The 27377-nt window shown below is 44.7% G+C and overlaps 1 protein-coding gene across 10 annotated transcripts in view; it reads left to right on the top strand.

Moving 5' to 3' along the window:
- Positions 1-27377, top strand: part of ARSG (arylsulfatase G) — a 119980-nt gene that overhangs the window by 51175 nt on the left and 41428 nt on the right. For 9 of the 10 annotated variants that reach the window (XM_053375377.1, XM_053375379.1, XM_053375378.1 and 6 more), the window contains 3 exons: positions 8686-8882; positions 14344-14424; positions 23765-23873. In XM_053375377.1, the coding sequence (XP_053231352.1) occupies positions 8686-8882; positions 14344-14424; positions 23765-23873 (387 nt within the window). The remainder of the gene's footprint in view (positions 1-8685; positions 8883-14343; positions 14425-23764; positions 23874-27377) is intronic. The other variant, XM_053375382.1, reaches the window with a different exon arrangement.

The raw sequence follows: 27377 nt of genomic DNA on the forward strand, positions 1-27377 counted from the left end.
GAATACAGCTCCCATTGGCCTTGACCACCGGTCTTGCTTGGACTGATGGGAGGTGGAGTCCAATAACATCAGGAGCACAACTGCTTGGGGAAAGCGACCTTGGCTGTATCAGAGACATTGTTCTGTGAGCAGCTGAAGTACATTTAAAGTGCTATGATGCCACTTCAAACTGTCATGGCTTCCCTCAAGGAATTCTGGGAGCTGTAATTTGTTAAAAGGTGCTGAGAGCTATTAGGAGGCCTCACAGAGCTCTAAATTCCCAGAATTCCCCTTGAAGAGGGATTGATTGTTAAAAAAATCCAGGCTATAAATGGTCCAGCAATACTGGCAGGGACCAGTTTCTGCAGTTCCAGGTGAGTCTGTTGATTTGTATGCCACACCAGGCAGCTGCTTAGTCTGTTTGTATAGGAGAGCCAACCTTGGTTTTTGCAATCATTGGCACTGTGGTCTAAACCACAGAGCCTAGGGCTTGCCGATCAGAAGGTTGGCGGTTCAGATCCCCACGACGGGGTGAGCTCCCGTAGTTCGGTCCCAGCTCCTGCCCACATAGCAGTTCGAAAGCACATCAAAGTGCAAGTAGATAAATAGATACCGCTCCGGTGGGAAGGTAAACGGCGTTTCTGTGCGCTGCTCTGGTTCACCAGAAGTGGTTTGTTTAGTCATGCTGGCCACATGACCCGGAAGCTGTCTGCGGACAAACGCCAGCTCCCTCGGCCTATAGAGCGAGATGAGCGCCGCAACCCCAGAGTCATCCGCAACTGGACCTAACGGTCGGGGTACCTTTACCTTTACCTATTTTGTTTGCAGTATTGCAAAGGATCCCCTTCTCCCTCTCCGTTGTAATTAGGCAGGAAAGAAGCATTCTGTTGTAGCAGTAGAATGAGTTAGAGTTAGTGTGTGGTAACCACAACAGTTTCCGTAGTTTGAAAATGTGTCTGTATCGCCCCAAAGGTTGGGAACTCATATAGTAAAATAGTCCAGCTTTCTTTTCCCCTTTTTCTTTCTTTTCTTTTTAAAAAATTGTTTTATTCCAGTCCTACTAACAGTTTTAACTGTTAACAATTGTTTTTAAGGTAAATTATAAATTTCCCCCATTCCTTATTAAAATTCTGGTCTTCTTGATTTCTGATTCTTCCGGTCATTGTAGCCATTTCGGCATAATCCATCAACTTAATCTGCCATTCTTCTCTTGTAGGGACTTTATCTTCTTTCCATCTCTGGGCCAGTAACATCCGCGCAGCCATGCTCGCATACATAAATAGTCTTTCCCTTTCATTTTTCAGGTCATTGTGATTGAAGAGAGGAACTTGCAGTTTGTTTGTTTATTGTTCTTTTTAAAGTGGGATGCCTTTGAATGAAAAATGAATTATTTTTAAAGGAAAGGGTGATAGACTGTTTATGAATGTTGACTGTTCAGGGGTAATATTAGGGTTTTTTTTTTTAAGTTACACATTGGGGGAATATGGCAACAAAGCGAAGTCTGTGGATCTCTCATGGCTAACTGGCTGGCAGCCTGTCTCCCTTGTTCATGAAATCAGGGAAATAATGTAGGAAGTGCTAGGAACAAGTTTTGAATTTGGGTATAGGAAGTGGAAGGAAATTCAGGCTACAGGGTATAAACGACTGCTTAGAAATGGGCAATTTTATTTTATTTTTAAAATTTTAATATGTGCTGTGACTTGTAAATATTCATGGCATGTACCGTATGTTCCAGTGTATTAGGCGACTGGGCATATAAGACGACCCCCCCAACTTTTGCTGTTAAATTTGGCCGCCCGCCAAGTGCCGCCAGGGACAGAGTGCGCACCCCTCCGCTGTCTCTGCCGTTGTAGCAGCAGCCCGAGGCGAGGCGTTTGGTGGTTGGAACGAAACCGAAACCCACCACCTGGAGGGAGGGAGGCCCGGCCTGGCTACCTCCCTCCGTCCGGGAAAAGGCCGCGAGCGGCTGCCTCGGCTCGGCCGCCCTCACCTGTGGGGTTGCCCTCCTCCTTGGAGCCCCGGCCGAAGCCGCTCACCACCTCGCTGCGGCAGGCTCTTCATGGTGCTCATGAGCCAAGTGAAGCCACGGCGGAGGCCAGATCCGGCTCCTACAATGGGCGGGCGGGTGAGCACCGCGCTCGGAAGGACTTTCCATGCTGTGCTGGTACGGAAGAGGCGGGGCCTCACGCTGTGTCACAGGAGGCTGCGTCCCCTTCCGCGGGGAGGGAGGAGGAGCGATGGCAGAAGGGGCGCCTTGGCTCACCAGCTCCCTCTCCTCCTTCCCAACAGGTGGCTCCCCATATACCTGGCATATAAGACGACCCCCGACTTTTGGGGTGATTTTTTTGGGGTTAAAAACTCGTTTTATACGCCGGAACATACAGTATTTGTCATATATGCGGTGAAAGACTTGATACAATGCAAGATGGAAATGATGGTAAAGATACATTTCATGTAGGGCACCGCGTGTCCATTTGGGAACTGTGAGTTTGTTTGTTCCCAGCATCCAAGAGTTTATACACGCACAAATACGCAAATGCACACACACTTGCCGTAATCTTGTTCCTCTTCACCATTTGTCATCCCGCCCTTTTCCCTTCGGAGGGCCCTGAGGAAGAGCAGGCCTTGTTAGAGGAGACAAATATAGCTGTAAACAAGAAAACAGGACATGTTCTCTGGCAATTTAAAAATAACCTAGCCTAGGTTATAATTGCCCAGACTTCCCCCAAATTCTGCGTGGGAATGTTGAAGCCACCTGGAATTTGCAAAGCGATTTCCTTTTATGTAGTTAAAGCTGCAATCCTGTACACACTTGCCTGGAAGTGGATCCAGCATCCGTGCATACCCAGAATTGGCTCCAGTGTGTCCCCCCAGCTCAGCAAAGCGGGTTTTTGAGGGTTTTTTTTTTTGCAAAAATAAAACAAAAACAAGTTTCAAATATCAGCATATCAGATAGAATAATCAATACAAATTAAGATAACATAAAAAGAGTTGAAACGACTTCCCTCCACCCGTATGTGACTTTTCCTTTTAAATTTTACTTCTCTCGTCGTGTTCTTATACAGTGGTACCTCGTTTTGAGTCTGAAATACGTAGACAGATAATTATGAAATGATTGTGAGGTTTAATAGGTTAACTGTTTATATTTGGACAACTTTTCTGCTGTTCTTTATTGGAAGGAGAAAAATAATCATTTCCTTAATAACAATTTAAACAATTTATTTAACTAAATCAGTAACATTATAGCATATGTATCCATGTTTGTTAACTGATGTGGTTAAACTTAAAAAAAACAAAAACACCTTAGACTGAGTTTTAGCACACATGAAAAACTTAAAACAAATCCTTATTTCCTTATGAATAGCCTTTGGACTATAATGTAACTTAAATAGAAAACTATGTTTAGAAAGAATTTCCCTCCAAAAACATTTTATTTTAAAAATCTTATTTAAATTAAAAAAATACGATTTAAATTTTTAAAAATCTGATTTATTTTTTTTAATTTTTTTTGTTAATCATTGATTTTTATCCACCCTGTTTCCAGACAAGATTGACTCCATACCTCTTACTTAGGAGAAAAAAAAGCCATACGACATGACATAAGTTTGAACTCATCTATTGTTTACACCTACACAATAATTGCCCCCCCCCAAACCCCACACTAAACACACTTTAATTATTTTAATTATTTGGAAGAGCCAACTTAACACGTTGGAAAAAGAGAGAGATTTGCACCTGCGAAGATGCATGTATGGATTTAAAAATATCGACTGTACTTTAAATGGTATGAACAGGTTTGTTGAGAAGTAATGTGCGAAGAAGTTCATTAGCAATGCAGCGTTGGGGTCAAGGCCGTTTTGAGAAGGAAATTGCAACGGAAGGCGGATAGCGCCCAAGCTCTGCTTCATCCTGTTGCAACAAAACAGTTGGCGGTGTCGAGAGACGCTGTTGTCTGCATATCACTTCAGGGAAATAAAAAGCTAATGCAATTAGGAACTAGGTTGTGGGAGAGGAAATGACTGCTGTCAGCTTTTTTGAAGCCAGTCACTCAGGGCGGAGCCTTGTGCTGTGCACATAGGCCTCAAATCTCCAAAGAGGCACTTAGCAACAGGGGAGAAAAAAGTAAACAGAAGAAACCTAGGACGTGTCAAAAGAAAATTTGATTATCTGCTCATAACAGGAAAGAGCAACGCCACTGCCAAAGCCTGGGGTTCTTCCCCCTACCCCAATTTTCTGCAGATTCTAGAATCGAAGTGCAGTGGTTGGGCTGGTCAGAGCCACCTTTTGAGTAAATTCACTGGCTGCTTTGCATCCCATATCTTAGTCTGCAAATGCAGAAGCCAACAATACATTTGTTGTGCTCTTCAGAAATTCATACTGAAATGGTGGTTGAGGCTGCTGCTTAAAGAAACTGGAGGTTTTGAGAATGGACAATTAGGTGAGAGATTGGGGTGGGAGTTGGTCACATTGATGTGGTGCTTGGGAATCACTGAGTTCAAATTTTTTTTGCTCATGTGACTGGCTTAGATCGAGACATTTTACCGCCCTCTCTCCGCCATCTCCATTACCCAAATACAGGCCATTTTAAACCATTAAGACTTCCTCACAGGGGTGCCGCCTGCACCAATAAGAGCATGGTTCTGAAAGGACTGCTACATTGTCGGCCTTTTGGTTCCAGCAGGAAGAAGGGCTAATGATCATTTTATATTTTTCTATCCTAAATTGATGCGTTGCAAAAAATGGTTTGCAGCACAGAATGTGCAGGCCAGATGTTTTCCTGGTTCACATCCAGGGTGCACCTGCCTCGTGGACTGCACTAATACGCCACAGAACCATTCTTAAGGTACTAAAGCGAAAGACAGCTTTGCTTCTACAGATAGCTCCAAAGGTCAGTACTTGAGGCAGGTACAACGATTCTTCCAGAGATTACCTTGCCGTTAAGTACCTTTTCTTAGGAGCTGAGAGCTGGCACACTTAGATTTTTGCTCCTTTGGACGCATCTACTGCTCACTGAGTCTTGATTTGGACTCTTTGAACCCTCTCTTTGAACCCATTCCACCTTATCCTTATCACATAATTTCAACCAACTTGCATCTTTATTGATGTTTAAACTTGCTTGATTAGCTGCCCTGGGCGTGTTTATGAGGCTGTTGAACTAAAGGGATCAAACATCTCCTGTGATATATGAAATGTGCCTTAAAGAATAGCTCCTGGACCAGAGGGAAAGGGAGATGCCAAGGATATGTAACCCTCTTCAGATGTTCCGTAAGTGTGTTAACTAAACATCCATGATCTGCTCTTTGTTCTCATCACCCTCTGTTAAGTTGGAGGGCGACTTTCTGAAATGGGGAGCCTTCTGAGCTCCTGGAGAACGATGAAGGCTGTGGAGCTAGAACCTTATCAGGGTTCTAGAGCTTTTGTCAAGGTTCTAAAATGTGCAGGGAGGCACATGAGTTTGGAGGCTCCCTTCTTCTGACGGTCACCCTCCAACTTGCCGAGGGCGATAAGTGTGATGTATTTTATAGCATGCTTGCAGAACACCTGGAGAGGGCTTGTGTGTTGTGCAACTCAAATTTTTGTTTGCCTGTTTAACCTGTGACACACCTCTCACCTTTCTACACAGAAGTATACTCAAGGTAGCTACAGAAAGAAGTTGCTACCTCGCATGAGTAGGGCTGGGCGCTATCTGGTTTTCAACATTGTGATATATCACCAGCTAAACATCGCGATATACCGATATATCACAATGTCTGAAATTCACGGCCTAGGACCCTCGTACCTACAGGACCACCTCTCCCGGTATGCCCCACGGAGGACCTTAAGCTCGATAAATTGCAACACCCTAGAGGTCCCGGGCCCTAAGGAAGTTAGATTAGCCTCAATCAGAGCCAGTCCCTTTTCAATACTGGCTCCGGCCTGGTGGAACGCTCTGTCTCATGAGATTAGGGCCTTGCAGGATCTGATTTCTTTCCACAGGGCCTGTAAGACAGAGTTGTTGCACCTGGCCTTTGGCTTGGAATCAATTTGATTCCCTCCCCCTCTTTCTTTTTTCCCTTCTCCTCCTCTGAGGGAACTCCTATTTGGGGACTTCCCTGGCTTTTTTCTGGCCCATGTAGGACCTGTCTGGATAGTTAGCCTTGGTGAAGACTTGACGTTTTCATCCCCCAAAAAGTATTTGATTTGAGTTTCCATTGAAATGAGGCTGCATTTTAATGTTTTAACGTTGTATTTTAATCTTGTTTTTTAAGTTGTATTTCAATCAATTTGTTTTTATATCGGTTGTTAGCCGCCCTGAGCCTAGTCTTGGCTGGGGAGGGCGGGGTATAAATAAAATTTATTATTTATTATTATTTATTAAATAAGCTATGTAGAGTCATCGGCTGGCTTCACTTTTGTTCCCACATTGTGATTTTTGCATAGCACACACACACACACACACACACACACACACACCATGATTTGCAATATATTGTCAGGTCAGAAGCTATGAAACCAATATTGTATCATGATATGAACTTCAAACCGGTTTTGGACGATATATTGCTATATCGCCCAGCCCTAGGCATGAGCCTTGGTTGCATCTGTGAAACACAGGGAAACCTCTTTTGCCTGTAGTATCTATGGCAGTTCAGTGCAGTTTGGTTTCTTTGCAGCATGAGGGTTGGACCTGGATTGGTCTGCAAAGAATCACTTTCCCATGTTGTCCTTTCACCCACAAAAGTAAGCATTTAAACCAAAGTCGCACGAAGTCAAGTCTTAATACAACGTGATTTGTCCTCTTATGGAATTACTATTCTTCTGCTCCAGGTTTAGCCCTTGCACAATGATGTTTCCAAGCTAATTTCCTGGTTGCGGGGTGTGTCTTCTCTTCATCTCCCCCACTCCCAGGTCCATCGGTTTATTTCCGGTGGTGGAAGATAGCAGACTCCAGTTCCTGATGTAATTTCTCCTCCTTTCACCTTAATCTCCTTCCTCCTGTACTTCTTGCTAGGAATAACTACTATCCCTTCTTCCCTTGCTAAGGATATATGCCGTGCTGTGCTTGATAAAGGGGCAGTCAGCAACTGTTTCTGTGGGTGAAAACAGACATTGTTATTCTCAATCATGGAGCCATCTGCAACTGTCATTCCCAAACTGAGTACACTTGCCAGGGTGTGGGTGGGTGGGGGAGAGAGAGAGAGAATCACCAGAGTGTCATGCAGAATTACCTAATAGAACAAAGGATCCCAAGAGGCTCTGGGAGTGCCTCCTTTCATTTAACCTCTGCTGCTAGGCAGTTCTTCTGTTCCTTGGCACTGGGAGTGATTGACGGCATCGTACGTGATGCCAAAATGACCTGTCCTTAAAGGAGGTCGCCCATTGCATCCCTGCCTGAGTCCCTGCTCTGAGTGTGCCTACTTCCAGAGCTTTAATTTCATTGTACACAGGTTGTATAATGACAATAAAGGTGCTGCTGCTGCTGCTGCTGCTGCTGTTGTTGTTGTTGTTGTTAGAGAGTGAATTGTGCGTCCTGTTTTAATTTAAAGGGGAGGGGGTGGATAGTGTGCTTCAGTGGCCAGGCTTTTTGGCAACACCAACCTATGCCAGTTTAAGGGAGCCCCGGTCTCTGGAAGAACCCCTTCCCAGGGACTTTGCAGACACTGGAGGTTCAAGCCACCCAATGCTTCTTTCACTGCATCCTGCCACTGAGAGTATAAGTTCTCCAACCCAGTGCCTGTGTCCACATGGTGCCAGGCCTGTAATTCTTCTTCTTCTAATGAAAAGGATGCCTGCATGATTTGCCTGAGAGCGCCATGTGTTGATGGCAGACCTGTCCTTGGGGCATCTTCCTGTTAAATCTGATTTAGCAAAAAATAAATAAATCTCCATATGGGAAATAGGAAGGAAGGAATACTTTTCATTTCCAGATTTGCAGCTGTATACTGAATGTACATCCAAGAATTCGCACTATATAGGTTGCGGTTGTCTTCATTATACAGTAGTACCTTGGTTTAAGAACAGCTTAGTTTATGAACAACTTGGATTAAGAACACTGCAAACACGGAAGTAGGTGTTTTGGTTTGTGAACTTTGCCTTGGAAACAGAACATGTTCCGCTTCCTGTTGAATGTGTTCCATTTGTAACTTGAGTCCCTCGCTGCTATGGGAAAGCACACCTTGGTTTAAGAACATTTTGGTTTAAGAAAGGACTTCTGGAACGGATTAAGTTCGTAAACCAAGGTATCACTGTACTGACATCACCTGAATCAATGTTTGTGTTGTTACTGAAGCCACGTTGTTGCATGAATCTCTGGTGTTTTGTGATTCCTGAATCAAGGGATACACTGCCCACTCCTCCCCTTCTATTGCCCGACAACAGTGCAGGGGACAATGGTGAGGCTCAACAGGCCCAGCTAATGTTCTGCCTGAACTGACAGTGGTTCTTAGAACGTGGCTTAGCTTCCTCTGCAACAAGCAGTCTGGGGACATCTATGGTGGACATGATGAGGTCCCCTGTTTGGTTTGAAAAACGCAGACTTAAATAAGCAGAACCACTGCAATTTTGGAGAAAGAATCTCTTACAATTTCAGGCCAGCTGAGTGGAAAGATGTTATATTATCATGGCCGTAGTAATAGACTGTTGGGCAGCCGTGCGGCCTCCATTCTGACCAAATCATGCCTTCCTCCATTTAATTAACCAGTGTGCCTTTCTTTGTTTTCTCTCTAGCCGGAGTGGACACCCATTCTTCCTATATATCGCCCTGGCTCATATGCATGTGCCTTTGACGTTGGCTCAGCCAACATGGGACCTGCCTGGACAAGATCCATACGGAGCAAACCTGAGGGAGATGGATGCCCTGGTGGGACGAATAAAACACAAAGTTGACAGCACCGCGAAGGAAAACACGCTCCTCTGGTTCACAGGTGAAGCAATACAACCCCAGTCACTGTAACAAAGACAGCTTAGGCGGCTGGTTTTAGGGGAAATGTTATGAGGCTTTCTTTGGCTTCAGCTGCGCTAACACAAAGCAGCCTGAATAACTTAATAAATACGAATGTACAACACAGTGCCTTGTTCCAGCAGAATGTCAAATGGCTTAGTTGTGGCGTGTTGGCCTTGGATTCAAATCCTCCCTCAGCCATTAAGCTCAAAGGGGACCTTGAGCTAGTTATTATCCCTGAGCCTTATTTACCTCACACAGTAGTCTTACGGAAAACTAGGGGGAGGGGAAAGAATCTGACCAAAAATAATAATAAAAAAAGAAGAAAAGGAACATTTGGATAGGGCAGATTTCAGTAAGGGTGCCATGGCAGTTCTCGCAACCCAGGAAAAGAACTTCAGGGTCTCGTAAAAAGAGGGGCGAACTTTTAAATACAGTAGTACCTCAGGTTAAGTACTTAATTCGTTCCGGAGGTCCGTACTTAACCTGAAACTGTTCTTAACCTGAAGCACCACTTTAGCTAATGGGGCCTCCTGCTGCTGCCGCGTTGCCGCCGCATGATTTCTGTTCTCAACCTGAAGCAAAGTTCTTAACCTGAAGCACTCTTTCTGGGTTAGCAGAGTCTGTAACCTGAAGCGTATGTAACCTGAAGCGTATGTAACCCAAGGTACCACTGTATTCGCCCCCTCCACCCTGCAACAAGTTCTACTGCACAGAGCTTTTGCCCAAATTGAAATCGGAGTGGATGAATATTTGCTGTCTTCCCTGACTGGCAAAGGCTTGGCATTACCCTGAGTAAAGACTTTGTCAGCCAGGGATTTTGAAGGGTTTTTTTGGCAGCTGCAGACAATATTGTTTCTGTTGCCAAAACCCCCCACAAGCTTCTTTAAAATTGGCCCAGAGCAACGTAAAGAAGCTACGTCACACACCGCTGTGTTGCATAGGCCTGGTTTCAAGAGGTGTGGGGGCAAAACTGGAGGCTGATGGGAAAATCTGTTCTTTCAGGAGGACCCTTTGTCCCCTCCCCCCCATCCACCCGTCGATGGCTGCCATTCATTTCTGTAAGTGAAGAAAAAGAATCCCTCAGTTGGTTTAAAAATAAATAAATACCTGACATCTTCAAATCTCTCTCCCCACCCTGCTAAGAACCTGGGTAATTTCCAAGTTGATCTGAGGGGAGCTTTGAAAAACTTGAATAAACAGTGCTCTCTTGTATGGTCTTTAGAAACTGTGTAACACGCCATCAGGGGCTGCCAATTTTTTGGGGCCCATAAGCCTATTTGTAAACCAGATTGAACCCTATAATCTGTTGCCTGTAATGGAATGCTTCTTTCAAGCCTAATTTCATCGGTGGGGTAAGGAGGGGACCTTTCTGGCAATAGGGAAGGCCCACTTTTCCTGCATTGCAGGGCTTTGGACTACCTGACCCTTGGAGATCCTTCCAGCTCACATCAGGCTTGGCCAACCTGGTACCCTCTAGATGTTTTGACCCACAACTCCCGTCAGCCCCAGCTAGCCTCAGGTTGCAGAGAAGGGACTGTCAGTGACTTTCAATTTGATTAATTGGTCGGAATATCCTGCCTCTGCACATTACATTCTGTTCTTGAAAATATTTCTTCATGTGCTGTGTCTCGTTCTTGTGTGAAGCTACCCATGGTCTCCCATCCAAGGATCTGGCCAGGTCTGCAGCTGCTTAGCTTCAGTAATGCTGGAGGAACACGTAGCTCTGCACACACTCTACTGCACCCTGCACATGACAGTCTTTTGAGGGAGCTTCCGCTTGCCCTCAAGCTGGACTGAACCCAAATCTATTTGTTTGACCCATAATGGGATGTGTGCCTCAAGGTGATCTATAGATTCATGCAGCTGAGGGCTTAGTGAACTGAAATCTGCTCTTCTCTGAGGCAGCTGAAAGCCTGTCACCCAAGCCCCTGTTTTCTTGAACTTGTGCAATAGCAGAGTTAACTCGACAGACCCTCCAAGTGTCCCTATTTTCCAGGGATGTCCCTGATTTAGAGAAGCTGTCCTGGTTTCTGATTTGATCCCAGAATGTCCCACTTTTCCTTTGTTGTTGTTGTTTAGTCGTTTAGTTGTGTCCAACTCTTCGTGACCCCATGGACCAGAGCACTCCAGGCACTTCTGTCTTCCACTGCCTCCCACAGTTTGGTCAAACTCATGCTGGTAGCTTCGAGAACACTGTCCAACCATTTTGTCCTCTGTCGTCCCCTTCTCCTTGTGCCCTCCATCTTTCCCAATATCAGGGTCTTTTCCAGGGAGTCTTCTCTTCTCATGAGGTGGCCAAAGTATTGGAGCCTCAGCTTTTCCTTAGGATATTCCTATTTTCATTGGAGAAATGTTGGAGGGTAAGGTTGGATATTCCTATTTTCACTGAAGAAATGTTGAAAGGTATGGAGTTATATGACGCCCCCCCCCCAAGCCATCTGAAGGCAATCTTGTATAGAGAAGTTTTTTTAAAAAAATGTGTAATGTTTTATTATGTTTTTATACATGTTGGAAACTGCCCAGAGTGCCTGGGGGAACCCAGTAAGATATGTGTGGGGTATAAATAGTAAAAAATATCATTATGGAATGGGACATCCCTGTTTTCATCGGAGAAACGTTGGAGGGTATGACTCGATATGCTTAGCCTCCGAGCTAAGACTCATTCCATCTCTCAGTGCTTCATTCAGGACTCTTTCTATTTCACATTCCCAGACTGTGAAACTTGGGAACACGTCCATTATTGTTGGGTTATCTTCATTTGACTGTGTCATTTCAGTCAAAAGGACGAACCTTGTCATCCACGTCTAAAAATTAAAGCACAAATCCCCACTTAATTAAAATGGAATTTCCAGTCCCTAAATCCATTTTTAATGAGATCACATTTGGCTCATTAAGATCCAAGCCTGACTCGTTTCCTTTCCTTATGTTTGCAACCCATAGACTGGAAGGTTGGTTTTCTTCCTCAATAAATATATATATGGTACTCTTATGTCTTGAGTTTCTTCTGGTTCCTGGAGAGAGTAGTGACTCAGGTCGGATCCACAGCATACATTTAAAACACTCTTAACTACAGTGGTACCTCAGGTTACATATGCTTCAGGTTACAAACGCTTCAGGTTACAGACTCCGCTAATCCAGAAATAGTACCTCGGGTTAAGAACTTTGCTTCAGGATGAGAACAGCGCGGCAGCAGCAGGAGGCCCCATTAGCTAAAGTGGTGCTTCAGGTTAAGAACAGTTTCAGGTTAAGAACGGACCTCTGGAACGAATTAAGTACCACTGTACTTTAGCAATCATGGCCCCCCCACCAAAAAACCCCCCAGAATGCTGGGAACTGTAGTATGCTAAAGGTGATGGGAATTGTAGCTCTGTGGGTCGTAAACTACAGTTCCCAGCATTGTTTTGGGGAAGCTATGACTGCCAAAATGGTATAAATGTGCTTTATGTGTCTGGTTGGGGTGTGATAGGTGCCTTTGAGTGGCCTCACTGATGCTCAGACCTGGCTCTTTTGAAAAGCTTGACATGACTGAAGGAGCACTTGGTCCCTGTCCTACAACCCGGCATCTGGTTCCTGGACCATCCATCACAGGACTTGACCACTACCTTCTACTCAGTTTCTCTCAGGCCGCAAGGCAGCTTAACTGATAGGGTGGCATTTGTGTCATTGAATTCATTAAAACAACAACAACCTATAATTAGTTATTCTAGGTAGCATATTTATCCCCTGCTTGTTAACTTCAATAGCACCCATCCATTCTGGCAAGCATCTTTCCTGGGTTTCTTCCACACTAACCCTTTTGTTCAAAATTGCCATCCTTTGTATCCCTTATTTTTTTTTAATATTTATATAATTTTCATTTATATACATTACAACAATTATTTAACAAAGTTTTAACATTTTTGACTCCCTTCCCCCTCTTTCTGCGGTTCCTTGCATTTATTTTCGTCCTTTCCTGCATACTCTAAATTGCCTTAACTTATTCTTTTAATCGTCTATTCTCATATATTTTTTTTAAAACTGCAGGTTTTTACAGTAATCCTGCCAATGTCTTGATTTGTTTACAGTTTGTAAATACTCAATAAACCACTTCCATTCCTTTCTAAAAAGTCTGTTGTCTTTCAAATAATTATCTTTATATAGATTTATATTCTTTGCTGTTAACCATACACAATAAATACCTAACCTTCTTTTCAATCTGTAGCCCTGATATATTTTGTAATTTATTTTTACTATCATCATTCATGTTCTTTACCAGGAGCTTGGTATTATCTTTATTAATTTTAAAACCTGCTATTTCTCCAGAAAAATTGATCTCTTCTAATGCTTTCGGAATTAACTCTGTTGGTTCTTCTACCGATATCACCACACCATATGCAAATGCTTTTAATTTGTATTGCCTCTTTCCCACCCTTATTCCTTTAATTTATTCTTATTCTTATTCTTTGTGCCAAAACTTCTAAAACTAATATAAAGGTGACAGCGTACAACCTTGTCTAGTGCCTTTAGTTATCTTACAATTCTCAGTTGATAAGTTATTTACTATCAATTTTTCTGATTGTTCTGCATCCTTTGTAACCTTTTAATAAAGAATCCAGAGGCCCGCTGCCGCTACACGGGAGATGGATTAAAGAAAAGAAAATACAAAATTGGTCCCACCCTGTAGCTTGACCAATGGCAGCTAGGAACAGCTAGGAGCTAGGTGGAGTCATTGATCTCAAAAAAATGTAGACTCGTACAAGCAGGCCAGATTCTGTTTTGACTTAAATGTTTGTTTTGAACTTCTTGGAAGTATGTAAAGGCATGGAGTGGGGGGGACGACACCGGCCCACAATGGTACCCGCCTGAGAGGTGCCGTAAAGCGCTCTGGCTGAAAAAAAGGACAGGGTACCAGCCCATTTAGAAGCAAATAAACAAGCCATTTGCCTGCAAATAAAGCCTCCCTTGAACTCTGGTGTTTCCTGAATGTTCTTGTGACTCTTGCTTTTTAAATTATTTTTTAGCTCGGTATAAGTCTTTATATTGGTAACAATATTAAAAGGAAGCTTTTTGTACTGCCCATAATCATTCTTTGGAAGTACAGTGGTACCTCGGGTTAAGTACTTAATTCGTTCCGGAGGTCCGTTCTTAACCTGAAACTGTTCTTAACCTGAAGCACCACTTTAGCTAATGGGGCCGCCGCGCCGCCAGAGCACAATTTCTGTTCTCATCCTGAAGCAAAGTTCTTAACCTGAAGCACTAATTCTGGGTTAGCGGAGTCTGTAACCTGAAGCGTATGTAACCTGAGGTACCACTGTAGCTTTCTTAGCGTATTAAGGTTCATTTGAAGGGGTTTGATGGGGAACAGAAGCATGCTCTATTAACTTTCTTGCTAGTTCTCCTTGTCTTGGATTAAAAGGACTTTCCCGTTCTGTTTTCAACAAGGAGTTTTCTTTCCCTCCTAGGAGATAACGGGCCTTGGGCTGAGAAGTGTGACTATGCGGGCAGTGTCGGTCCCTACACGGGGAGATGGCAAACAAGAAGAGGTAACTGCTGGCACTCATTCGTTTCTAAGGCTTGTTTCGCTCTTTCGCAGCACGTGTGCAGAAATCAGGATCTTGTTTTCTATAAGCTCCCTTATCAAAATTCAGGCAAAAAGCTGGAAGGGAAGTTAGGATGTTTCAGTCCAATAGCACTGACCTCTTCCTCCTTCACTGGTTGTAGCACCCTTGCCATGGAAGACTTAGATCAGGGAGGCCCAACATTTTGGGGTTGGGGCATTTTTGGGTTGGAAAAATAAAGTACCCATTTCACAGAATACAAACTGGTGCATGCCCTCCGACATTTATCTGATGAAAATACAGACGTCCTACCTGCCAACCTAGCAGTTCGAAAGCTCGCCAAAGTGCAAGTAGATAAATAGGTACCACTCCGATGGGAAAGTAAACGCCGTTTCCGTGTGCTGCTCTCGTTCGCCAGAAGCGGCTTAGTCATGCTGGCCACATGACCCGGAAGCTGTACGCCAGCTCCCTCAGCCAATAAAAAGAGATGAGCACCGCAACCCCCGAGTCGGTCATGACTGGACCTAATGGTCAGGGGCCCCATTACCTTTACCTTACTCAATAGTAGTAGTAGTGATGATGATGATGATGATGATGATATCATCTGGCTGGGTTGCCCCAGCCACTCTGGGATGCTTCCGACATATATGAAAACATAATAAAACATTATACATTTATAAACTTCCCTTTACAGGACTGCCTTCAGATGTCTTCTAAAGGGTGTATAGTTATTTATCTCCTTGACCAGGGGTCGGCAAAGTTTTTCAGCCATGGGCCAGTCCCTCAAACCTTGTGGGGGGCTGGACTATATTTTGAAAAAAAATAATAATGAATGAATTCCTATGCCCCACAAATAATCCAGAGATGCATTTTAAATAAAAGGACACATTCTCCTCATGTAAAAACATGGACCATCCGCAGGCCGGATTTAGAAGGTGATTGGGCCAGATCTGGCCCCTGGGCCTTAGTTTGCCTACCCATGTCCTTGGCTCTAGGTTCGCATAACTCCATACCCTCCAACATTTCCCCGATGAAAATAGAGATGTCCTAAGGAAAAGCAGGACATTGTGGGATCAAATCAGAAACTGGGATGGCATCTGTAAATTCAGGACTGTCTCTGGAAAATAGGGACACTTGGAGGGTCTGCTGATGATGCTCAAATAGCAAAATGTACACACCCAAAGCCAAACAAAACGAAGAGCTCCTCCACCCTAAACAACCAACTGGAACATCAGAAAGTGTCTTATACTTATATGCGTGTTTTAGCTGTCTTGGACTTTCAGATTTGCTCATATAACATTGAACACAGTTTTTCAAGTGCTTGCCAGTGGATTAATAGAAGAGGAAATTTTCTTGTATTCTTACTGTCGCTGCGGTTACTGGGGATAGTTCTCACTTGAGAGGGAGTCCTTGGACTCGATAATAATTTCAGTGTTCCCAGTTTTAACTTTGATGTGATGTACTAGCCAAAGTTCAAATTTTGATGGGCACTGCCCTCTTATCTTAAAAATAGCACCACATGTTTACAGAGAGATAATACCCAAAGATGTTTATTATCAGTTTGTAATTCACTAGGAGAGATACTGACAGACTGTCTCTCATTCCCCGCAAAGCGCTGGAGTTGTGATCTGGATTATTTTGAAGTGGCCTGATTTTTCTCATGGGCTCAAAGTTTGTTAATGCATTGTGGAGCTTGGTTTCCTTCCTTCTTTCCTTACCCCTTTGATGCTGTGTAGTGAGCAGATATTGGGACCTCCTTGTTACATGTAAGAAATGCTGATGAAAAGCGATCTCCTGCCATCATTTTGATTTCATCAGGAGAATAGGATCCAAGTCTTACTTTGCCCTGAAATGACAGCGATGCAGTGCCATGGCCTTTTCTGCCGGGGAGGAGATTTCAATGAGTCAGTGCTGAATGAGGCACATACAAGATACCTCTGTACTGTGTCACCCATATTGGAAACATCTGGGAATCAGTGTAGGCATGTTGTTCCTATTCTGGAAATTATGAGACCGGTTGGAAGAGGAGAGCACACACAAATTGGATTCCTACAAATTGGAATTCAGCGTCGTGCTGAGCAGATCACTCGGTCAGCATAAGCATTTCTGCTTGTCTACCGCAGTGATGGGACATGGGTGGCACTATGGGTTAAACCACAGAGCCTAGGGCTTCCTGATCAGAAGGTTGGCGCTTCGAATCCCCACGACAGGGTGAGCTCCCGTTGCTCGGTCCCTGCTCCTGCCAACCTAGCAGTTCTAAAGCACATCAAAGTGCAAGTAGATAAATAGGTACCACTCTGGCGGGAAGGGAAACGGCGTTTCCGTGCACTGCTCTGGTTCGCCAGAAGCGGCTTAGTCATGCTGGCCACATGACCTGGAAGCTGTACACCAGCTTCCTCGGCCAATAAAGCGAGATGAGCGCCGCAACCCCAGAGTCGTCAGGGGTCCCTTTACCTTTACCTTTACTGGAGTGATGTCCCCTCTCCTTTCCCCATACACTGTTCTGGTGTTTCTCCTGCCCTTCCCAAAAATATTAGAGAGGGACGCAGAGTGCACAGGCATGGGGGATGAGAGGAGGATGAAAGTCTTGCCATCCTAGCAGGTCTTGTTGTGCTGGCTCTCGCAAGTGCAACAACTTGGTTGAATCTGGCCCTTCTTTATTTGTTTAAAAGCTTTTTTATGTGTTGCTTAATAGGCCAAAAATCTCTTTTCAGAAGTTGCTAATCTCTAATTAGTAACAGTAGTGATTTCCCTGTGACAGCAGCTTTGGGAAACTGGGGTTTTTACTAGGATCGTTACAGCTGTGCTGTAAGCTCGTCAAAAATGCCCCCAAACAAACTAGCAGCCTGCAGTGCTGACCAAGTCTGATTGGTGGAATTTATGCTCTGACATAATACAGAGACTCCAAGGTGTTCACTTTGGTGTAACTCTGCCTGTTAGTTCCATTGATCTGTATTTGGTTTCACTGAAACGTCAGTTTATTTTCTAAGAGGTGCCAAGTTCCCCAAGAGGCCCCCTTTGTTTTTCATGCCTTTGAAAACATCTCTCTCATTGTAAAGATCACTCTGATCAGATCTGCATCTGTGTGTCTCTTTTGCATTGGTGGGGTTATTTATGTTGAGGTAGGCAGGAGGCCACACTGTGAAGTAGTTGATTCCTGCTTCTAGTACACTGTGTGTGTGTGTGTGTGTGTGTGTGTGTGTGTGTGTGCGTGTGTGTGTGTGTGTGAAGTCATATTTCCCCATTTGCTCTTTGAGAGCAGAAGCAGCAGCTATTTCCACATATGTTTCCTGTCCGTTTCCAAATATAGAAAGGAATGGTCTGACGTTTACAATAAAAAGCTGCCACAGAACTAACTCACAGTCCCAGGGCTTTGCTGTCTTCATTTAAAATCCCTTCCCTACTTCTAAAACTTCCTCTCTGGCCATACGACTTAACTTCTCTTTTATTTCTGGAAATTAGTTAACCAGTTCGCATCTCTAAGAGCCATATTTCAACCCAGCATCTTACTATATCACAAGGGTAAAGAACCTGTGGTCCTCTGCATGTTATTGGATCCCAGTTCCCACCAGCCCCACCCCATGCTGTCCAGTGGCCAAGGAATGATGGGAGTTGTAGTCTGGCAACATTAGTTATTCCTTGTTTACACAGTATAAAATAAATAACATCTTCAAATTGGGCATAGCATGTGCTGCCACAAGATGTGACGGCCAACAGCTCAGAGGGCTTTGAAGTAGATTAAAAAAATTCATGGCGGATTATGCTATTAATGGTTGTTAGTCATAATGGCTAGATGGAAGCTCCAGATTCAAAGGAAGCATACTACTGAAAGCCTGGAAGTCTGTAACCAACAACAGGAGAGGGCTGTAGTCTTCCTGTCCTGCTTCCCAGAACCAGGGAAGGACTATAGCTGAGTGGTAGAACACTTGCTTGGCATGCTCAAGATTCAATCCCTAACACCTCCAGGTAAAATTGGGAAAAGCTGAAATTCTAGAGAGTGGAGGGAAGGTGTTTTGGGCTTCAAATCCCATCAGCCCCAGCCAGTGTGGCAAATGGCCAGGGATGGTGGGAGTTATAATCACCTGTCTTTCCTTCGGAAGCAGAGGAGAAAACATCTGAGGACAGCCATGGTGATTAGCTATGGACGAAGATGGTCAGCTAGTACTCTGGTGCCAAAGTGGTGAACCAGCCACTTTGACTTGATCTTGGAAACAGATTGGGAGCCAGTGTTTTCAACACCAGCGGTATCAATATAATCCCCACGCCTGGTCTTCTGCACCTGTGTCGCCACCTGCATTTTGAACTAACCACAGACTTCAAAGGAAGCAGCATGTACTGCATGTGGCAGTGGTCTAATCTGAAGGCTACCAGAATATAAGAGACATAGCCAGGTGATCTCTATCCATAAGTGGCCACAGCAGGTGCACTAAGCTCTGCTCCAAACCACCAGGGCCCCTTCCCTAGCCTGTGAACCTCATTCTTCAGAAGTAGTGCAGCCCTGTTCGGAATTGGTTGAAAACCACCCCTCTAAAACGGCAAACTCGCCAACAGCAGGACTGAACTTGAGCTTTGGGGGCGAGTCTTACAATGTTTGCATGAGCTATAGACAAGCCCTAAAGTCCTCCAGAAAGCATCTCAATATGTTCCCTGGCAAAAAGTTATGCGTGCAATAAATCAAGTGACATCCCATGCCCTGGTAATTTTCCATTTTGGGCCTTTCCAGGGGGTGTATTTGGGTTTGTCCATCCCCACCCCCTCTTCCTTACAAGGAAACATTCTGTTTTCTCTCCTCCGTCAGATTTCCCCCAGAAGCCTTGGCCTTTGTAATTTAATGCAACAGGATGCTTGCATAACATTTGATTATTGAAATAAATGCCACAGGCCTGTGTTATTTTGCGTGGATGGGCACTTCAGCACAGAGTTGGTCCAGAAAAAGCACCTTATTAGGGCCGGTGCGATTTGTACCCTTTGTGTTTACGGACACTGTGCTTTGGGGAAGAAGGGAGGTGAATGAGCTTGTCAACAAGCACTCATCGTTTTTGATTTTGGAAGGGGAGGGGGAGGAAGTCACTTGAATTGAGTTTGTTTCATTTAGCCTATTTGCAAAGCAGAGCCTTTCCATTAAAAAAACAACAATTAGCCAATGCAGCTACAACAGAAAGCAGCAAACATCTCTTTTATCTTTCTTCAGCTTGAATGTGAGGAGTGTTCCCAGGGTTTTAGGCAGCCGTATCCAAACCTAGGCCGGTGTTGTAAACAAAAAATTGCCCTTTTCCCTTATGGGGTATCCAAGAGCTCATATACATAGGTTCCCTATTGGTAGGAGAAAATAACAAAGGCCAACCAGAGAATATTGAGAAGCAAAGCAGCTAGTAAGCTTGATCTTTATTGATCTGTTGCAACAGGGTGCTCCCCTCACACGCAGGAAAGAAGGAGGACCCCGAAAAATAGTGTGCAAGGCCTTATAAAGACTTTTGAAATTGCCACCCTGTAGATCAAGACCACCCCCAGAAACATCATACATACATCACAGAAGGGGTGTAACCTAAGACCACCCCTCAGATACATCATACCTATATCACAGAAAAGGCGGTCTAAACAGAAATTTAAATGTTGTTTTTCTCTTGTCCTTGTTTATCTCCTGTCTGGCAGGTTACTTGATTGGATTGCCTGGGGAGCCTGGCCATTCTTTTGTAGTGATAAATACTTAGTTCCTGGGCCATGTCACAGGCTCACACCCTATTCAAACACAGACATACCCTTAAGACAGGATTTGTGAAGAAAAAGACAATGGGGAGGCTTTTCCACTTTGACCTTGCAGAGAAAACATTTGCTCAGTTTAGGAATCAAAATGGCTTCAGGTCGGTCTTCCTGTGCTGATCTATGTATGTGCTTGGTTGGTACACTTATGAACATTACCATATATCTAAGGCCATAAAATTCCTATCGTACGGGAAGGTGTAGTTTTCCAGCTTGTACATAGAGGCTGGGTGTTAGATGGTGGGGCCAGGGGAAAAATTGAGTTCAAAGTGCTCTAATCCTATTTGACCTACTCCCTCCCTTCCCCAGAGCTTATCAGTTTTGTGAGGTGGAGATCAGGGCCTCAACCATGATTGCATTTGGGGCAGCTCTACCTACTTCCACCATTCATTCCCACCCCCATGTATTTTTTATTAACGATTTCTTGGTTTACAGAAGTATGGGCAATGTCTCTTTTTTCAAGTTGCATTTTCTACAGATCAGTTTCATTTGTTGAGACATTAGTGTTATATCAGAAAGAAAAGGGGGAAAGAGGTGGAGGGGGCCGTGGTGAGTGGGCGTGGGGTCCAGTGGCAATGTTTCTATTTTACTTAATGTATGTGTGGGGTTTTGTGCCAGCGTCGCTTGTGCAGGTTCTCTTTACTATTCGCTTGTGTTCCTTTGGTGGTGAGCGAGATTGGGGTTGGCCTAGGGCAGGCCTCTTCAACCTCGGCCCTCCAGATGTTTTTGGCCTACAACTCCCGTGATCCCTAGCTAGCAGGACTAGTGGTCAGAGGTGATGGGAACTGTAGTCTCAAAACATCTGGAGGGCCAAGGTTGAGGAAGCCTGGCCTAGGGTGTGGTTGTTTGTTTGGGGTTGGCTGTGGTGAACTTCGTTTTCATGTGTGAGTGCGGTGGGTGAGTGTTTTTTGAATCAGGTTAGCCATATTGATTCGTATGCTGTTGGTGGATACTTGTTATTGTCTTGTTGGGCTGTGTGTGTGATAAAGGGGAGCCATAATGGGGTGGAGGCGTCATCTTGCATTTGTCCCCCTGTCAGTTTCAGTTTATTGGTTAGTTTTTCTAATATGACTGGTTCCCATACTATACTCCCACCATTCATGCATTGAGTGGCACATCTGTAGAGTGAAGCCTATCATGTGACAATCAGGGTTCCACATCGGAGTAAGGAGAGCCTTCATTGCTCAAGCAGCCTACATAACCCAAACAAAGTCAGAGGTCTGTGATGCAGAAGCCGCAGTTAATTCAGAATGCTGCAGCACGGTTGCTGACAGGAGTGAGTGATTGTCTGCATGTAATACCTCTGCTTCGAGAATGGCACCGGTTACCTGCTTGTTACCAGGCCAAATTCAAGGTGTCACAGTTGGTACCTGAAGCCCTTTTGTGCCCATTCCACTATTCTGATCTGCGGAACTGGCATCGTTACAGGGACCGCATAATTCCTCTTCCGCAATTAATCATCATAATAAATTTAATTATACTCCGCCCATCTGGCTGGGTTTCCCCATCCACTCTGGGCGGCTCCCAGCAGAATATTTAAAATACAGTAAAAGATCAAACATTGAAAACTTCCCTAAACAGGGCTGCTTTCAGATGTTGCTTACAATTTTAAGAAATCAGTCTTTTAGTATGGCAGCACCTGCGTGTTGACATGAGACAGACACGTTCCCTGTACTGTTTTCATGGCCTGCTTAGAACATTTTTGTGCAAATGTGTAGGGGATAATGTGTCCTAAAATAATTGTTTTTCAATATTTAAAACTGTACAGGTAATTTTGAAACTTCTTGTAAACCGTTTCAGAGATTTTTGCTGCAATCAAGCAACTTATATATTTTGTTAAATAAAAACAATTTGCCATCAGCAGCAGCAGCAGCAGGAGGAGGAGAGATCATTTTTAAACAAAGCAGCACGGTCTGACATAGTTATATAAATGTTTATGCAGTCTGGATGTAACAGCTCCACATACCAAACATTTCCAAATCTTGTTGGGCAAACAAAGCATAGGCAAGCCCATCTCTGTCTAGCCCCTGAGGACTAGATGTACAAGCAGAACTGAATCGGAATCAATTAAAGTGCTTCCTGTATGCCTCCTATCTGACTTAGGCAATGAGAAAAAATGTAGATGTTCGAGTGGTTGAAAACAGCTGTGCGACTTTTGAAACTATTTATAAAAAGTACAATGGAAGGCGAAGGTGTTCTTCCTAAATCTTGAAAGTGGAATAAAAAGTTTTTAAAGCGGGGCACCTGCTCTCATGAGTTCTTTTTGTTGTCATCGGAGAACCTTTGCATCTCCTGGATCAGAGGTTGGCCTTCCCACCCACCTCTCTTCATCCTGACCCTTTGTCAGGTGCACTGTCTCTGAAGCCATGTTTTCGCTGCTGCTTCAAGTGTACGCGTTAGAGGCCATAGCTCAGTGTTAGAGCATCTTCCTTGCATGCAGAAAGTCCCAGATGCAGCCCCCATCGTCTCAAAGTAGGACTGGGAGAAACTTCTCTCTGAAATCTTGGGGAAGCCGCTGACACGCCAAGGTGGACAATGCAAACCAGATGAACTTTTGACTTGGTCTAAGGCAGCTTCCCGTGTTCCTTTGTGTTAAGGCAGAGCGGTCCTAGCCCACTCTCGAACAAGCCTGTCCTCGCTTCCTCCTCTCAGCCACAGCTGTCATTCCCTCCCTGCTTTGCCCCTCGTCCCGGCAGTGATTCCAGACTCCACAGCAGGATTTGCACTTGATTCCCTACCCCCCATCTATCAGTCGTTCCTTGGTTTTTGAACAGCTTAGTTCTCAAACATTTTGGTTCCCAAACGCCACAAACCTGGAAGTGAGTGTTCCAGTTTGCGAACTATTTTTGGAAGCCGAACGTCCAACAGGGCTTCCGTGGCTTCTGATTGGCTGCAGGACTTCCTGCAGCCAATCAGAAGCTGCGTTTTGGGTTCTGAACGTTTTGGAAGTCAGAACGGACTTCCGGAACAGATTCCGTTTGACTTCCAAGGTACAACTGTACTGTGCTTTTATGTAGATGATTTGACATCACGCTTTTTGTCCATGCCAAGTCTTTGCCTCGTGCGCATTCACAGCTAGTCCTGAAGGAAGGTTACTGTGGCTGCGAGACCATGATGACTTAACCCAAATTCGGCCAATCCAGCTGGGATGGAGCTCAAGCTTAGCATGCTATGTGCTGCACCAGTACTTTGTAAACATTTATAATCTTCAGGAGTGTCTCCCCCGTCCCCACCCTGTGCATGTTGAAAAAGCTAAAAATATCCCAGATTCAACCTTGAATAGGCCTTGCATTCTGCTGTTGCCAGTGCTGAATAAACTGAAGCATCGTAGAGGAAGGAATTGATGAGATCATTAGGATTGCTGTATCATTTATGTTATGCACTGTTTTGGGCTAGCACAATTTCACATCCCCGTTATTGGATTGTTTGTCTCATTTTTTAAAAGGAGAGAACTTGTCCCCCTGTCTCTTAACTATTTAGCTTTTGTTTTGCGATCTTGGCTCTTTGGGAACTCCCCTGGCAGACAGGCCTCCGCAAATACGTTTTCTCTGTTTAAATTTTGCAGGCGGGAGCTCAGCAAAGCAAACGACCTGGGAAGGGGGTCACCGGGTTCCCACGCTTGCCTACTGGGCAGGGAAGATCCCGGCAAATGCCACGAGTCCTGCGATGTTGAGGTAAGGGAACGTAACAGTGCTTGCTGTTCTTCTGGGATCATTTTCAAGATCCGCCTGGAGAGGGGCGTTGATGGCCAAACCCAAAACTGGCACAGGCTTCATGTGGGGAACAGCTGAACTGCTCTGGCGTGAACCGGAACTGCTGAGAACATACATTCCTGGGAAGTGGAGGAACCTGCCATTTCCAGAGGGATAAACAGAACAACAAAAATGGAGGTGTTGTCCTGAGTTAACTAGTAATAAACTCTGTTAAGCCCCCACAGATTTATGCAACCCTCTGCACCCTTTAGCTCCTTTCTCAGACCTGTGTGGCAGTGTCAGCAAATAAGGATTAAGAAGAAGGCTTTTGGGGGGGAGGGGACAAAAAAAACGTTCAGGGTGAAGGGGTTCAGAGATGCTGGCCACTGAGTCAACAGCTGAGTTCTTCCAAGGGGGTTGTTTTCCTCCTGGAGAACGCTGGGTTTGAAAGTGGCCAAAAGTTAACTTTTGAGATGTTTACTCAGATAAAGATTTCAAAATCCCTGTCTCATGAGAACGGGAGTAAAAATTATTCCCTGGTAATAACCTTACGTAACTTCTTTTCCTTCTGACCTCATTGCTTCCAACTCTCTAGTACTTCATGCTTCTGATCAACTTGACTGGTTCGTGAAAGCTTGTGACATAATAAATGTGTTTGTCCCTAAGGCAGCCTTTCTCAAACTTGGGTCCTCAGATGCTACTGAACTACAACTCCTATCATCCTTGTCCACTGGCCATGCTGGCTAGGAATGATGGGAATTGTAGTCCAACAACAACTAGGGACTCAAGGCAGAGAACGGCTGCTGTAAGGTGATGCAATGCTTTTTGTTGTGATTGGTAACTGCATTGGTATCATGAATCAAAAACTGTTTACCGCACACAGACAAAAACCTAGTGCCCACATTAATCCAGATGGCCTGCTGGGGACACTGCTTTTAAGGAGTCAAGGATGCTTGCTTCTGCATGGTATTTCCGTGGATGAGCTTGGCCAAAATGTGTTAACAAGCTGTGAGTGGGAAGCTGACCGTTCAGATCTCACCTCTGTCATTAACTTTGCTTTTGGCAAACTGCTGCCTCTCATCCTCAGCTTCCCCCATACATAAGATAGGATTCTTAATGTGGGGTCTGTCTTACAGTACTGTTGTCAGGACTGCTGAGATGGTCCTGGAAGATAGTACCCGCACCCTGAGATCATCTCTTCTGAGGCCCTTCTTCATGTGCCCCACTCCCTCTACGAGAGGTGCGGAGGGTGGCAACACGAGAACAGGCCTTCTCTGCAGTGGCTCCCCTTCTGTGGAATGCTCTCCCCAAGGAATTTTGCCTGGCGCCTTCATTATACATCTTTAGGCACCAGGCAAAAACGTTCCTCTTTATCCAGGCCTTTGACTGATTAACATCTAACAACAACAACAACACTTTATTATTTATACCCTGCCCATCTGTCTGGGTTTCCCCAGCCACTCTGGGCGGCTTCCAACAAAAAATAAAAAATACATGAAATAATCCAATGTCTTTAAAATGTGTTGGGAGGGGGTGATTGGGTTGCTTTTGCTTTTGTTTTTATTTTGTATTTTGTGTTTTTATATTGTGATTTTGTCTGGAGACCTGCGGGTATATGGTAGTATATAAATTTCAACAACAACATTATTATTGTTGCTATTGTTATTGTTGTTATTAATTAATATTGTTGTTGTTGTTGAAATTTATATACCACCCTATACTCGCAGGTCTCACAAGATAAAATAACAATATAAAAACACAAAATACATTATTATTATTATTATTATTATTATCATCATCATCATCATCATCATCATCACTGGTGTTGTTGTTGCTGTTGTTGTTATTTACACCATCACTGAGTGTGTTTGCCTGACTGGAATAGTCTGATAACGCCCCAGAAGGCTGTGTGTGAGTGTAAAACTCTTATCTCACTGAACTGAGGTAGAAATGCGATCTATTGCTCCTCCTCCTTTTTCCTCTGACCCACAGCCTGGCATGTGGTCCTCAGCACTGAAAACTGTGGTTACTGGATCTTAAGTGTAGATGTGGAGAGTGCAGGCATGCCCTCTTGTTTTCCTAAAGTGGTACAGAGCTTTGCTTTCATAGGCAAACATCTAAGCAGTCACAAATGGCAACAGGAGCTGTGGGACCTATTTTGCTTCCTGCTGTTGGTGGCGACGCTTTGCAGAGTGCCTTCAAGAGAGAGAAGAAAGAGATGGGGCAAAGGGAGCATTGCGCTTGGCAGCAAAGGAGGGGAGGGTACAGGTTCGGGTTGCCGCTTTTGTTTGGGCAAAATATGGGACAGGTCAGGCAAAATAGAGGGGAATTTGTGGGTGTAAAATTTACTTTTACCTGGTGCAGAAATGAGTTCAAAGCAATCCATTGCAATGACCAAATGAATCAGTCAGTCTCTGCAAGCCATCCAAGAACAATATGGAAAGGAAATCTTTCCCACCTGCTGGATTTCTGCCTGCCAGAAAGATGAGAAATGTAGAAACCCAGCCAAAAGAGGAACGAGGGGGAGAGATAACGACAAATTCTTAGCTTTGAAGGGGCTGAGGCTGCTGCTCCGGGGAACGTTTTGCTCTTCCCTCTTAGAGCCATCGGCAAGAGCTCGGCCCAATCCAGAAGAGTCTGCTGCAGGCTGCTGAGCTCTATTGGCTAACCTGGAGCATCAATCATCTGGCTTAACTTCTGAGGTGCCTAGCAAGCTAGGCTGCACAAGACAAGCATGTTGGGGTGAGTGCACAAAGGAGGAAACTTTTAATGCCCATTTTATATTTTCCATGACTGAAAATGGGGCAAAAGGCATCCCAAACAGCACAGGGGACGCTGCTGTTCAAAACGGGGTGACCCTGTTTTTCAAAGGGACGGGGGGCAAGCCTAGCGCAGGTGCATCTTGTGAGGTGTTCGAAAGGGATCGTGGCCACTATCCCTTCCCCTAAACAGCCCCTGGTGGTTGCTCTCCTCCAAGTCACCAGTAGCCAGGAGCACATAGTTCTGCATCTCCCATGAGGAGGGGAAAGCAACCCAGGGAGCAATCAAGGCTGTCACTGTCTATGCTTGGGAACCAGGTGCTTCCAAGGCCAGATAGCAACAGTGTGAGATGCTCCCTGGGGTGTCATCTCCTTGGCAGCACTCCTGGAAGACAAGATCTCAGGAAGCTACGGCACAGCTACCACTTGCCTGAGAACCAAAAGATAAAGCACAGCCTGAAGTAGGCGTGAGTGTGGGTGTTTAAAAACCGTTCTGCTTGTGTCACAGGTTCCAGCAGGTGACAGTCAGGGGTTGCCTTGCCCCAACGTTGCCTTCTTCAACAGCACCAGTGATTTCTTTTGAAAAAAATCAGGCATGCAAGGGCAAAAAGAGGTGTATTGTGTCAGGGCCTTTTCAACACTGGCTCCGGCCTGGTGGAACGCTCTGTCTCATGAGACCAGGGCCCTGCAGGATCTGATTTCTTGCCGCAGGGCCTGTAAGACAGAG

Source organism: Podarcis raffonei, chromosome 2 (genome assembly GCF_027172205.1).
Source record: "Podarcis raffonei isolate rPodRaf1 chromosome 2, rPodRaf1.pri, whole genome shotgun sequence".
NCBI lineage: Eukaryota > Metazoa > Chordata > Lepidosauria > Squamata > Lacertidae > Podarcis > Podarcis raffonei.